Source organism: Trichoderma asperellum, chromosome 6 (genome assembly GCF_020647865.1).
Source record: "Trichoderma asperellum chromosome 6, complete sequence".
In the NCBI taxonomy this organism is placed as follows: Eukaryota; Fungi; Ascomycota; class Sordariomycetes; order Hypocreales; family Hypocreaceae; genus Trichoderma; species Trichoderma asperellum.
Window position 1 is genome coordinate 1,043,313 of NC_089420.1, and position 13,922 is coordinate 1,057,234.

At 51.7% G+C, this 13,922-nt stretch overlaps 6 protein-coding genes across 6 annotated transcripts; 4 read left to right on the top strand and 2 right to left on the bottom strand.

The window, feature by feature from the left end:
• Positions 1 to 165: 165 nt before the first annotated feature.
• On the top strand, positions 166 to 589 carry TrAFT101_009815 (uncharacterized protein; the record flags this gene model as incomplete). The annotated part of the gene is made up of 2 exons (XM_066128766.1): positions 166 to 296; positions 367 to 589. 2 exons carry the CDS (start codon positions 166 to 168, stop codon positions 587 to 589), a joined length of 354 nt encoding a protein of 117 aa, XP_065984889.1.
• An 809-nt stretch (positions 590 to 1,398) lies between these two features.
• Positions 1,399 to 3,075, top strand: TrAFT101_009816 (uncharacterized protein; the record flags this gene model as incomplete). Its single annotated transcript, XM_024908065.2, has 1 exon — positions 1,399 to 3,075. One exon carries the CDS (start codon positions 1,399 to 1,401, stop codon positions 3,073 to 3,075), a length of 1,677 nt encoding a protein of 558 aa, XP_024761252.1.
• A 201-nt stretch (positions 3,076 to 3,276) lies between these two features.
• On the bottom strand, positions 3,277 to 5,619 carry TrAFT101_009817 (uncharacterized protein). Its single transcript, XM_024900101.2, has one exon. It carries the CDS (start codon positions 5,242 to 5,244, stop codon positions 3,526 to 3,528), a length of 1,719 nt encoding a protein of 572 aa, XP_024761251.2. The 5' UTR covers positions 5,245 to 5,619; the 3' UTR covers positions 3,277 to 3,525.
• A 1,790-nt stretch (positions 5,620 to 7,409) lies between these two features.
• On the top strand, positions 7,410 to 8,371 carry TrAFT101_009818 (uncharacterized protein; the record flags this gene model as incomplete). The annotated part of the gene is made up of 2 exons (XM_024906673.1): positions 7,410 to 8,229; positions 8,295 to 8,371. 2 exons carry the CDS (start codon positions 7,410 to 7,412, stop codon positions 8,369 to 8,371), a joined length of 897 nt encoding a protein of 298 aa, XP_024761250.1.
• A 102-nt stretch (positions 8,372 to 8,473) lies between these two features.
• TrAFT101_009819 (uncharacterized protein) lies at positions 8,474 to 11,821 on the bottom strand. The gene is made up of 3 exons (XM_066128767.1): positions 10,716 to 11,821; positions 9,018 to 10,643; positions 8,474 to 8,941 (listed from the first exon to the last, which is right to left on the bottom strand). The coding sequence occupies exons 1-3, from the start codon at positions 11,060 to 11,062 to the stop codon at positions 8,635 to 8,637; spliced, it is 2,280 nt and encodes a 759-aa protein (XP_065984890.1). The 5' UTR covers positions 11,063 to 11,821; the 3' UTR covers positions 8,474 to 8,634.
• A 1,562-nt stretch (positions 11,822 to 13,383) lies between these two features.
• TrAFT101_009820 (uncharacterized protein) lies at positions 13,384 to 13,852 on the top strand (the record flags this gene model as incomplete). The annotated part of the gene is made up of 2 exons (XM_024908064.2): positions 13,384 to 13,732; positions 13,797 to 13,852. 2 exons carry the CDS (start codon positions 13,384 to 13,386, stop codon positions 13,850 to 13,852), a joined length of 405 nt encoding a protein of 134 aa, XP_024761247.2.
• Between the last annotated feature and the right edge of the window lie 70 nt (positions 13,853 to 13,922).

Genomic DNA, 13,922 nt, shown 5'->3' on the forward strand with positions numbered 1-13,922 from the left:
CAGGCAGCAGGCAATGCGCAATTTAACGCACGCATTGGCTTCATTTTAGAATGCGCATTCTTCCACCGCGAGTCAAAATACGACAGGTCTGCATCTTTGGGCGATTCTTACCGGATTCCGCATGTGCTTCACAAACTCGGTGAGAAACACGAGACAAGGTGGCCAATGACAGGCCTCCAAAACGCACAACCGTCCTATCAGCCTGGCCTGAATCGCACGCTTGCAGCATCATGTAGGCTGAACTGGATCCACGCCGGTGCTAACACGACCATCTGCCTGCATCCACATGGGGTTCGGTGGGTTATGGCCTGCTGCAAGGGTATCTGTGGGCGCCACTCGTTATGCTCGTGCTGATGTTGCTAGCAGATGGCCTGAGGGAGCCGCGGAAAATCGCTCGGCGACGACGCGCAAAGACTTTGGGAAAGCTTGGCTGTGGGAGCAATTTGCTCTGTTTCTGGAAACGCAAAAGCCCGGCGTCTCGCCATCTGCACATCACATCCACGTGGAGGCTCATGCGGGGGAAGATCGTGAGATCGCCTCGCTTTTTGGCTCTGTGGGCTCGCCAGCAGCGGACGGACGAGCGGTTTGAATTGGCCTAGCCTGGGCGGAGAAAGTGGCGGGGGATATTTTAGGTGGTGGGATTGGAGATGCAGCCTCTGGCCCTGAATCTTGCTGCTCTGGGTTGGCGCTCCAGCCCTTACGCTCGTCGGATCTCTTAACGCTACCTCCCTCCCGCCAGCAAGGACATGCTGCTGGTCAACTTTATTTAGACTCCCGATGGCTGGCTTCCAGATTGTTCTGCTCCCACCGCGCCCTGCCGCTCCCATCGTGGGCTTGTTGCTGCCATCGTTCCCATCGTTCTGCTCGTGCCGGTTGCGAGATAAAACCACGGAGCAAATACCGCGAACGGCTGACCTGTGCTACGGGGCTAGAGCAAGCCTTGCAGGGATGCTCACCCACGGTGACGTAGGTGTGCCAGGATCCATGTGGCTAACATCCACGCTCGTCGAGTTTGTACAACACGAACGCCGTCGTCTGCTATCATTAATCCGTCTTAACCGGCGCCATATTCAAACTATACAGGCACTCATATAATCAGGAAAAAGAGGCCTAAGCCATATGGGGCCGAGACATCCACAATGTAACCAGAGTTTCACAACTCCCAGAGTGGCATTTGGGGGATAAGAAGAGGAGCTCTGAGCGCGCGCTGGCTGATTGAATGAGCTAAAACCCCTCATGCCTCCCGTTGGCTCGTTATCGGAAAAAAAAAAAAGTTTTAGGAAAAAAAAAAGAGAATAAAAAGCCATCGTCTTGTCCACTTTTCATGTGTTTTCTGCGTTGTTAATACCTCATCCATTGTCTCCCTGTTCGGCTTTGGGAGCAGTGTTGTTATACAAGATGTCTCTAAATTCTCCGAGTAAAGTGGCCTTGGAGCCACACCCCGACGACAGCTCGAATCCTGCTCAGAATCGAGACGATGATGCACAAAAAAAAGATCTTTCTGAGCCATCAAGAACTATAGAAGTCGCCGATGAGCTTTCAGGGACAGTGATGCCGGCCTTGGCTGAAGGCGACATACCTACGACGACCAAGTGGGAAATTTGGACGTGGTACGCTTATTACATCGGCGCCAATGGCCTGTCCCTTTTCAACTTTGGCCCTACGGCCTTCCAAAACCTGCTTTCTCAGGCTGCTCCCGAATCTGGCCTCCTCGAATTTGCTGGCCGATATCGCGATGTGAATAGCATTGTTTTGCTCGCCAACGGCATTTCTTTTGCTCTGCAAGCCGCTCTGTTTCTGATTATTGGTGCCTACGCCGATTTTGGCACTGGCCGTCGATGGATTTTGATTGTCTGGTCTGTCATTGCCTATGGTATTGGATTTGGCTGGCTCGGCGTCCACAAACCCGAGCAGTGGAAGATTGCTACCGCGCTATACATTGTCGGTTTGATTGCGTATCAGCTAACCTTGACATATTGGACTGCCGCTTTCCCATCTCTAGCCCGCAACACCACGAAGCTCAAAGACTCACGGTTGCAATATGAATCTGGAGACATCACGCTGGAAGAGCTGGATCGCCGCGATGAGATGGAGCGGAGCCGGCTTAGCAACGTGTCTTTCTACATCCAGTCGGTTGGCGAGGTTGTAATCCTAGCCATCATCGTGGGCATCATGTTTGGCGTCAAAGTGGACGACAGCACCGAAAACAATAACTGGGGCTTGTCTGTGCTCATCGCTTTCGCGACTGCTGTCTGGCTGGTCCTCTCGCTTCCGTGGTTTTTTGTTGAAAAGAAGCGCCCAGGCATGCAGATCCCGCCTGGCTATAATATTGTTACAGTCGGCTTTTGGCAGCTCTATGAAGCAATGACGCAGATCCGACAGTTGAAGCAGAGTCTAATCTTCCTCGCTGGATATTTCCTCATTGGAGACTCACTAAACACAACAGTTACCGTCATCTCCACCCTGCAGAATCAAGTCGTCGCTTACGACACGCTGAAGTTGACCTACCTCCTCATCGTGGGCATTGTCGCCCAGGCCGTTGGCATTGGTGGCTTTTGGCTTATCCAGAAGAAGTTCAACCTCAGTGCCAAGACCATGTTCAACGCCGTCATGGTATCCATCATCCTGCTCGACGGCTGGGGCATGGTCGGCAACTGGACTGATAAGTTCGGCTTCCACAACGAATGGGAAGTCTGGGTGTACCAAGCCTTCTACGGACTCTTCGTGTGCCCGTGGTACAGCTACTCGCAGATCATGATCAGCTCCGTAACCCCCCGCGGCCACGAATTTCTCTTCTTCTCCATCTTCAACATCATTGGCAAATCATCGAGTTTCATCGGCCCCCTCATCAGCAGCGCCATCATCGATGCCACGCCCAACAGCAGCAACAACAGCGCTCCTTTTTACTTTTTGTTTGCCCTGACCATTGTTAGCACGGGAGGCATCTGGACGTTCCTCGACTTGGATAAGAGTGCTAGGGAGCAGGAGGCGTTCTTGGCGCAGGAGAAGGCGAGGATTATGGGTAATGACGTGATGACCAGCAAATCAACCGAACAGGACCAGGATGGCGTATGATTTGTTTTTTTTGGAATGATTGTTTTCTTTTCTTTTTTTTTTCTTTGGCTTTTGGTTATGGACTGTTTCTTTTTTGGCTGTCCCGATACAAGTTGCTGACGATGGTTGCAACGCTTTTTATCTAGCAATGATCTCGCTCTGCTGTCGAGCAGCAGATGCGCATGCCCCCGCCCGCGCCGTTCGTGTTTTTGGCCGTAGCATTGAAGCCTGTGAATCCTGTCACGGCCTTCATTGATTGTAGATTGCTGTGTAGGCTTTGGTGAGGTAAGGCTACTTCCATTTCCTTGCAACATCTAGGCGTGTGATTTGATGTGTAACCAGTAACCATATATATATATATATATATATATCGACCTCAAGTAAAATTCTGTAAACTACATGCTGGCTAGGCTAACTAAATCAATCAATCAATCAATACATTACATTCGCATTCGCATTCGCATCATTACATCATATCTTGGCCGTCCTTAATCTACAAAAGCACGAAGACGTAATAGGCACATCGGCCACAGCCATGGCTTTCCTCAACGGGCCCTCCACTTCCTTCGCCTCTGCTATCCTGCCCAGTTTCACCAGACACTCATGATAGCCGTGCAGTGACCAGACGTTATTCGGGTGGCGATGAACCCGCGGTAAAGAATCGTCAATGCCCAGATCTGCGCTGTATACACTGAGTGCTTTGCTGACATGGCCCTGCTCGAGGAGAAGTGCGCCATAGGCATGTCTCGCAGGCTGCATCCAACCCCAGGGCTCGTCAAAGGGGAGACCGTCGTATCTGACAATGGATTCGCGGAGATGGGCAAAGGCGGCGTGGTAATTGGCAGACCGATATTCGATTTCGCCGTCGAGCATGGCTTCTGCGACGCAGAGGATGTCGATGCATTTGTTGTTGAAGAGGGTGCGACTGGGCTTGACGCGGGGAACAGACTCGGCGAATAGCTGGCGCTGCTCGCGGGCTTCATCTACCTGACCTAATGCTGCAAAGGCCATGCCCTTTGCATAGTGTGTCAGAGCCGTTGTCACGCAGTAGAGATCCTGGTCTTCGGGTATCTTCAGCGCCAGGATGTCTTTCCACCTGCCGAAGCGGATGAGGACGTGTACGCGCATGGCGAGGAATGCCTCCAGCCAGTCTGCCATGGGCGGCGTCTCGACGCGGAGAAGCTCCTCTGAGAAGCTTGCCTCGAGCTGCTCTACCGTCTCGAGGGCCACCTTGGACTGGCCCGAGAACATGGCAGAGTATAAGCGGAAGTGATAATCGTGACTTCGATAGAGCGTGTAAAAGTTCATGGGGCCTTCACGCTTCAGAAACTTTTCGTCTGCGCGGACGGCATCCGAGTTGGCGACGACGGCTCTGGAGTAGTCGCCTACGAGAATGTCCAGATGGCTGGGCATGTGGTTGAGGTGGCCCGAGTCTGGGACGAGGCCACGAAGGTTGTTGGCTGCCGGCATGGCTGCCTCTGGCGTGTTGGACATTTCCATGAGGTGGATGTACAGATGGAGCAGGCCGGGATGTCGGTTGCCGCCCTCGAGAGACATGCCACGGTCCAGGACTCGCTTCACTTCCAGTGTGCGGGCATCCGAGGCTGGATTGCCGGTCCGGATGTCCCATAGCGCCCAGGGCGTGAGGTTCATCATGGAATCGGCGTACAAGGTGGCAACGTCCAGGTCGTCGGGAAACTGGGCCGCAACCGAAGCCATGGCATCGGCGTATTCTCGATTCCATATCGGGCGGTCAGTCTTGGTTGGCGCGTCGGCCCTTGGATATCTGTACCGAAGAGCGTCAACCAGAGCTCTTTCAACGGGCGTCGCAGAATCGGCGCAGGCCTTGGCCTTTTCGATGGCGTGATGCGTTCGGCCGGCAGCGTTTTGAATCTCTCTCCGGCCAAACAGGTCCCACGGCTTGTTGTAGTTTGGCCCCAGGGAGTATGCGAGGCCCCAGTAGGCCATGGCGCAGCCGGGGTCGTGGGCAATGGCGCGTTCGAAGCATTTTGCCGCCTCTTCGTGGTTGAAGCCGTAGCACCAGATGAGGCCTCGGTTGAACCATGTCTGGGCGATGGGACTGTTGGTGGAAACTGGGCGATGCAGGTCGCCGAGATGGTAGTATTCGGCGTCCAGGCCTGGTCTGTCGCCAGCCGTTCTGCAAGCCGCTTTCTCTGCCGTCTCTCCCATCTCGAGCTATTGATTAAAGCTTCCTTTGCAGTATCAAAAGAGAGGCCGCCGAGTTATCGTGAGAGGCGAATTGTTCTCGTTTCCCAGCGAAATCGAGTTTCGGGCAGGGGATGTCATCGTCTAACGCAGGCTGGCACCGGCTCAAGCCCGAACGGATGCACGTATGTAATAAATAATCTGGATCTAGGATTAGGTCAGTGGAGATGGCTTGGAGCTTCCAATCGGTGGCGTCAGAAGGCCGGTAGTCGGCGCGACCATCCGAAACCTTGTAAGCAAGGGAAGGAGGAGAGGATGGAGGAGAGAAGGAGAGCAGCTTCAGATAAGGAAGAGAAGCTTGTGGTGATGTGCATGATGTTTAGATCATGTAGAGATGATATATAGAGAGAGAGTCAATGGCTGTTACTGATCCAATGCTCACGGAGATCGGCGCGGATCTGGAATGCCCCGCCAGACCAAACGTGGAGGGGCACTGAGATGCCCAATACTACATGTACGTACCTAGACGTATTCTGCCGACCTCGGCTGCATGGGCTCATGAGATTTTTGATTTGGTGTATAGTAGTTTGGTGATTGAACAATATTTGAAATCTGACCATGAGTATCTTTAGAGACTAAATTCGACAGCAACCCCTGATTAACTGTTCGCAACTGGAGACTGACGGTGTCTTTCACTGATAAGTGACAACCCTCAATATCTCTGATGGTTGTGATCAACGGATCTCCCAAACATGAAGAGACATATGAATTAGTTAGTAACCTCATATTTAATACTGTGATCCTTTGATTGAGCATCCCTACTATCTGAACGTCCCTTGGCTTACCCATCTTACCGACCTGAGCTTGCCGTGCCTTATAAGTTGTATCCGTGAATCCTGCGCCATGGCAAAGACGGTAGTTAACATCTACTTCTTAGACAACAAGAGAGTTGGTTGAAATGATATCATCAACCGCGTGCTTGTTTAGATTCAAAAGTCAGACTGTCTCAGATACGAACCTCGTATTGATGACCTGAGATAATATCATCCTAGGTCAATCCATTCTAGCCCTTTGATAATGCTACGTTTGACTATGTAATAACATCGTGCTATAGCTATGCATGTCAGTTTGGAGAATATTACTGTGTACTACATCGCTCTTGTAACCACTCGCCGAGGCCGCGTCATTCTTATTATATTTTTTTTTTACAATAGCGCCCCTCTCCACGCTCATAAACACCACAGATCGTGCCTACCAACAACCTCTAATCATCCCCGAATACCTAAATGGCGGAGGTTCCCAAGAAGTAGAATTGTTGGTCAAGGCGCGAGATGAATACGGAATCAAAGTGGTGCCGAGCCAGATACAGTATAAGGATCCTGTCGGAACTTTCCGGATGGCAAATAAATGAGCAAGTGAATTCGCTACTATTATTTTCCAAGATACATGGGCCAACTCATATACCAAGCTGCTGGCTTTTAACCAGACTCAGTACGAGCGTGTTATTGCCATCGACCCAGACACGACTCTCTTGAAACAAAACACATAAATGAAGTCTTCCATTTACCTCCATGCCCAGTCGCAATGTCTCGGGGCCTATTGGTTCCTTGGAAACAAAAACGATCAAAAAAGTATTGCCAAAGATTGAAGAGGCCGTTGATGGAAGAGGGACATGATCGGTCTCAGCGTAATTCCATATGTGGAACAAGACGACACACTGTCAGTGCTGTTGTCAATGAAGAGCGACGTCGATATAAGGCATTGAACAATAATACAATAGTTAAAAAAAAAAGAAGAAGCTATTGGTGTTCTTTATACCACTCATCACATGCAATGCGGACACCTAATAGAGAGGCTTTCGGATAACGCACCTTCAATCAATAGCACGGGATCAGCAGCTGGACTCGGCCCGCCCCCACCTCTTCCGAACGCCGGCTATCCGCTGGAAGCCGCTCGCTCCAGCGTCGCAGCTCCGTAGTCGCAAACATAGTCAAGCACCATATGACAAACACCAGACCTCTTGACAACTTCGTCCCGTAATTCGTCGCCATCTTCTCTCTCTCTCTCTCGCCTCTGACTGCCACTCACTCCTTCACCCACGCCTCCTAATACTCTTCCATTCTCTCCTCACCATTCAAACTATCGACTCTTACAGCATCCGCAGCATCATCACCATCATCACCACAGCCATGTCTGCCTCGGCATCACCACCATCCCTCGCCAACCTCCTCCCCCCCAGCTGGAAGCCCCAAGTCACCGCCTGGCTCGCCGAAGACACGCCCTCGCTCGACTATGCCGGCTTCGTCGTCGGCGAACAGCCCCGCACCGCCACCCTCTGGGGCAAATCCGCCGGCATCATCGCCGGCCGGCCCTTCTTCGACGAGGTCTTCCACCAGTGCGGCTGCACCGTCGAGTGGCACGCCGATGAAGGCTCGCATCTCGACCTGAGCGGCAACGGCGGCAAGATGAAGGTCGCCACCGTCACGGGCCCTGCGCGCGGCCTGCTGCTCGGCGAGCGGGTTGCGCTCAACATGCTTGCGCGGTGCTCCGGCATAGCGACGCAGAGCGAGCTGCTGGTGTCGAAGCTGCGGGCGGCGGGATATCGGGGCGTGCTGGCGGGCACGCGCAAGACGACGCCCGGCTTTCGGCTGGTGGAGAAGTACGGCATGCTGGTTGGCGGCGCGGACGGGCACAGAATGGACCTGAGCTCGATGGTGATGCTCAAGGACAACCATGTCTGGAGCAGGGGCAGCATCACCGAGGCGGTGGCGGCGGCGAAGGCGGTTGCCGGGTTCAGCATGAAGATTGAGGTCGAGGTGCAGAGCGAGGCTGAGGCCGACGAGGCCATTGCGGCGGGCGCGGACGTGGTGATGCTGGACAACTTTACGGGTGATGGCGTCAAGATTGCGGCGAGGAGCCTGAAGGAGAGGTGGGCTGGCAAGAAGCAGTTTTTGCTGGAGGTGTCTGGGGGTTTGAGGGAGGATAACGTTGAGCCATATGTGTGCAATGGTGAGTCTTTTTTTTTTTTCTTTCACTATGTGAATGTGCGTTATTGGTTGCTGATAACTTAATAGATGTGGACATTATCTCTACAAGCTCGATCCATCAGGGAGTCCCTCATGTGGATTTCTCGCTCAAGATCAACCACTAAGTTTTTTTTTTTCGATGAATGGATGATTAGAGATACAAGTGTATTTTATGTGTATAACGTACGTATGTATTGGTATATTATGAGGATATTAAAAAAATAAATGCAGCTTGGGTGGCTTTATTGGAATTGATTCATCTCTTGTTTAATACAACTTGAATGCAAAAAAAAAAAAAAAAAAAAGGCTATACATAAAATACAAGGAAAAGAAAAAAAGTATGCACAAAATCTACAAATCAAATGAAGCTATTTTTTCTTCCAATCCCTCAGTTAACCTCCTTGACCTCCTTCTTCGATCCAAAGATGCCGTTAAACGTCTTGCTCAGCCTCTTGCCCAACTTCTCGTCAACGTTTGCGCCAGCATCCTTGGCAGGAACTGCAGCACCGCTGCCCTGCAGATGCGTCACCGGATTGTTCTGCGCCATCGCCGCGTTGTTCTTGTCGCCAGACGACGTGCAGCAGGATCCTCCGAGGAGAACGCTGGCGTTGTTCCTGGTTCCGGGAACGTCCAGCGCGGGGTTGGCTGTGAAGAAGTCGGTAGGGCGGATGTGAAGCTGGAAGATCTCAACTGGCCTGTATTGACTTTTTGTTAGTAAATGGTTTCCTCTGAAACAGAAGAGCAGCAGCACGGTTTGATTGTTGAACTTACATGACGGGCCAGTCCTCTACTCGGACGTTGTGTGTGAGGCCAAACACACTCCATACAACAGGGCTGCTTCTCTTGCCCTCGTCCTCAGCGTGTCCGTTTGTGCCGTTGGCTCCGTTCGACTCTCGATCTGTGAACCAATCTCCTCGCTTAACCATATCAGCCACGCCACCAACCTCGTGCGTGCTCTGGTTTGTAAACTCGCCAGCAGCCCAAAGCTCACCATCTCGGTATCCCGTCACCCAGGCATTGTGATGGGCAAACAGCGCACGTCGCGCCGCCAGGGCCTCCGGCTCGGCGAGCAGCATGGCAGTCGTCGGCGCGACGAGCTTGTAGCCGAGATTCTTGCCAGAGATGGGGTTCTTCTTGTTGGCGTTTTCAAACTTGAGCAGTCTGTTGATGCGCGGCTCGGCGTCGACCCAGGTAGCTTCCTCGACCTTTTGGCGCTGTACCTTGTAGAAGTTGCCGTATGGGTTCGTCTTGGGATCAATCTTTTGGCTGTGTGACTCCTCAATGATGACTTGCGAATCGGCGGGGTTGTAAGAGTCGATGGCGGGATCGATTCGCACGGCGAAGACGTGCTGGTGGTTCTGGGCCATGACTCCGGGAGTCATGATGTTGCCATAGGCGCTGGTCTTTCCCTCGTCGATGCCTGTGACGCTGACAATGCCAGTGGCACGGGTCTCGAGTGTAATTGTACCGGCAAGATCCAGCTTGAACATCAGAATATACTCGTAGTTGGCCAGAGTGGTAATGAACTGGACCACGAATTCACGGTTGCGAGTCACAACAGCTCGGCTGGTGCGGAAGTTGGTGTGCTTCCACAGAATGCCGTTGTCCTGCTCGTGGAGGCACACCACAGCCTTGCCGGGAGATGGTGAGCCATCAGGCTCAGTCATAAGAGCGTCGACATAATGAATTGCGCCAAGACAGTCACATCCCAGCTCCAGGTTGTTGGCTGCGCGGCCCATGCCACCATCGCCAAAATCAAAGGCCTGCTTCCTGTGGAAAGGAGGTCGAGGGTCTGCGTAAGGAACTGTCATCTCGCTGAAGCTGACGCGGTACATGACTGAGCGGTTGTCGTAGTGAACATCGTGCAGGACGGCTCCCTCGCGGGGGGTGAATCCAAGACGGAACCTCCACTTTTGCCACTCAATCAGACCATCGTCTTGAACGGTGAAGGAGGCTCCCTCTGGCTGGGTGATGTTGATGGGCTTCAGGTCCGTCCTCAGGGGAACGTCAAGCAGTTCGGGAACATACTCGCAGCCCTTGTGGTTCTCAAACAGCTTGACGGGCTTATCACTTCGGACCTTGGCCTCTAGCTCATCGCCAATGCCGCCAGTTGCAATTCTCTCAACCTTGGTGATCTTCTTGGTGTGCCAGTCCATGATGGGGACAATGGGAATGGGATAGCCGTAGTGGTTGGAATCCGGGTTCCCGTTGCGAGCGTCCTTGGCATAGACCAATCCCTGCATCAGTCGCGGGATGTTTTCCTCATCGGCGTTGGGAGGGCCATAGGGCCATGGCTCAACGCAGACTTCAAATCCTTCTGGAAGCGTAAACTCAGACATTGCGTCCTTGAACAGATCCGAGTTGATGCAATGATCGTTGAAAAGATCAAACTCGCCACTAAGCATCGTGTAAGATTCGCTAAGCTGCTTTGTGCATGCTTCTCAGAAACGAAAAAAAAAAAGGACTTACGGAGTAAAATATGGCTGATGAGGCACAGGGGCAGACACTGTCGACACCTTTCCGTTGTCCAAGTTCACCACGGCGTTGATGTACTCGGCACGATCAGCGCGGATCACATCGTGCTCGACAATGGCTTCTCTGGCAGGTCGCGGGGTGTCTTCTGTCAGAGCGCCGGTGTGCTCGGCCTCGAGGAACGGCTGCAGCTCAGCCTTTTTGGGCTCCTGCAGGTGGATTGCTCTGAAAAAGATGGTCTCAGAGGGGCCGTGAAGCTTCGCAACAGCATCGCGGGCCTGGGTATGCTCGGCTGCCGAGAGTGGAGCCAGCGGATGCGGCCGAGGAGCGGTGATGACGGCCATTGTGAGAAGCAACGATTGAGAAGCAGTAAATAATGATGATAAAAGGGAAAAGGCAGGACGTAAGATGCTCCTAGGTTTTATGAAATAACTTGTACTTTTGTCTCGCTGTGCAATATCACCTAAGACGAAAGACAAGGTTGAGCTGGTGTATGCTTAGTGCTCAGCAGATAGCGTTAATGACAACAATGTGGCTGAGATAAAGGGAAAAAAGAACTTAAGTCTAATTGTTAGACTGAACCCGATGCTTGTGTATGGGAGTTGAGAGAGGATGAAGATGATCGGTTCTGCAAGTCTCTCCCCGTTTGGCGGACCGCGATGTTTAAGTAGATGCTCAGAGGTTGTCATTATCAAATCGTGTCACTGCCAAAGGATGCAAAGGATCCCGCGGGCTTCCGAGGCCGAAAGATTGGAGCGGGGGGCAATCCATCTTCCATACGGTGCGATAGAAGCCGGCGATGGATGATCGATCTCTGGCAAATCGAAGCCTCAACGCCCAGATGCTGCATCGTTGAGTCAAGTCGCAGCTTCAACTCCAGCGATTGGGCCTGGAAAGCGGAGGCGGGGCAGCCACAGCGCCCCTCCAAATTTGGGGGTTTTAACGGTCTTAGCGCCTTGCCCCGCGTTTTATTCGCCACAGAGCAGCCAATAGCACGGCCGGCGGCGCGGTATCAGAGAGGCTGTTAACGCTGTTGACGCCGTCTTGGTGCCCACACCTTTGATAACAAGAGCCCGTGGCCACAGCGAGAATGGGCTTTCGCCGATCTACGGGCCAAGCATTGTTTGGTCAACGTTTGGCTTTCTTCCTGAACCCCCCAAAACGTTAAAGATCCCGCTTCGGCACATGACCCCGACCATTCCCGTTCGGGGCGATACTATGCTGGCCGTGCATGAGGTTCAAGGCAATGGCCGTGATAGTTCACCGGCGCCGGGCCGGGTCTCGCACGTTGTGGCATGATCTGATTGCCCAGCTGCATTAGGTCTATAAGCAGGTACGCATTGCATCCTGGCTCATGTGAAGGTTATTGCCTGCTTTTGGATCTGTTGCGTCAATGGGCAAACGGAAATCGGAGACGTCAAGCAGCTTTTGCGGCCAATTTTGGGAACTGAGTGAGGGGTTGCGGCAAAGATGAAAGACTGTGTTGGGAGCTGGCAAATAGTTGCCTGATTAGGCAATTTTTTGTAACTTACTTCTGATGGCGTTTGCTCCAGCGCAAAGGGCGCACAACTGATTGCATAGGACTGACTGAGGGTGGTGCAGTATGGCTTGGAATCCTCGTCATTTGCTTGGCCATTCCATTCATGACGGCTTGTGACACAGAGATGCCACATCTTGCTGCGCGTGATTGATTGTCTCTTTCATGTTACACACAGATTATAAGAGGGAATGTACTTCCGTACATGCCAAAGGCAACAGAATAGCACTTCCAGTCTTTAATGGCAGGTTCAGACTGTTCAGCATTGCGGTTTATTTTACGTACCAGTAAATGCTCCGTAGTTATCCTGAGATAAACAGACATGCAATTCCCCATCCATATCTTCAAATCCGTTGTTATCTCTCCATTTTATTCCTATCTGCGGCTGCCCCGCTACGGAGCCGCTTGCGCCGTCTTTTATTCTTATTTTGTGCTAGAACGCGGAGCCGCGGGCCAGCACCAGAAACGGAAGTAAAACCACACGGTTGGCATCCAAATCGTCTGCTTGGGGAATTTGTCTAAAGTGTTGGCAGGTTCCAGAAATAGAACAGACAAAGAAAAGAGAGGGACTAGCAAATGGTTCACAAGAAAAACCTCCCAAGATAATAGGAGCACCATCACAGGGAGTTGAGCGCAGTGAGTATACACGTATTGTATATCTATTTATATTTGTCCATCCTTCTTAATCTCCTACTTTCCTTTTTTCTCAAATCTGCAAATGTGTAGAAATAGCTATGTTATGGCAGGAGAGGATGGCTCAACATTTCGATTTGAAGCGTATGAGGTTTGGAGGGAAAGAGATAGAGAGCACGACCCTTACAGATCGTCCACTCCATATCACCGTATCTGACAGTCTTATTTGCCTTGTCTACGAAAGAAAGTCGTACTTGGGCAGAGGTTTACTTGTCCAGAGTTGAATCCATCACAATGGAAGCGGCCATGCAGACCATCTCTTTGCCGCTTCTCTAGTCATGGTTTCATTTCATCTACTATTCCTGCTCGATTGCCAACGCGGCATCGTTTTCTTCTCACTCTACCACAATAGGCTTATTTCTCTGTATTCAAATTCACTAGTGTATTATCGTACTAGCCGTCTATTCCTAGTTGACTACTCCCAGTCTTTTCACGATGGGTGCAGAAGTCCCTAACCCAGCGATCGTGGAGACACAGGCTGTTCCTCAGCCTGTACGTGATCCTCAGGGGAGCTTTGTCGTCAAATTCATTCACCCTGTCTATTCAGAATCGTACAATTGCTTTCTATCTCTCCCAAAAACCGACTTTCAAATATCTCAGGGCTCTGGTGAAATCACCTTTGGAGTGCCTCATTACACAGCTCGCATAGCCTGTGGGATTCTGACTGGCAATCATTTTTATCACGGTTACTTCTCCCTCGACCGGAAAGAGGCCTATAATACCAGCTTGGGACCAGAGAATCTTCTGACAGAGGACAAATATTACTTTATCATTCCAGGATGCAGTTAGTCCACGCACTCTACCCTCCTTTACTTGTTTTATATCGCATGATGACACCTTCCCTTCAGATTTTTATCCCATGGTGGCATCTTCCAAGACTGGATATTTCCTCACGATTGTTTGAAGTATATATGGCCGGAAATCACCCTCAATAGGGCGATCGATCGTCAGGTCTGCAGCATCACATGCTGTAA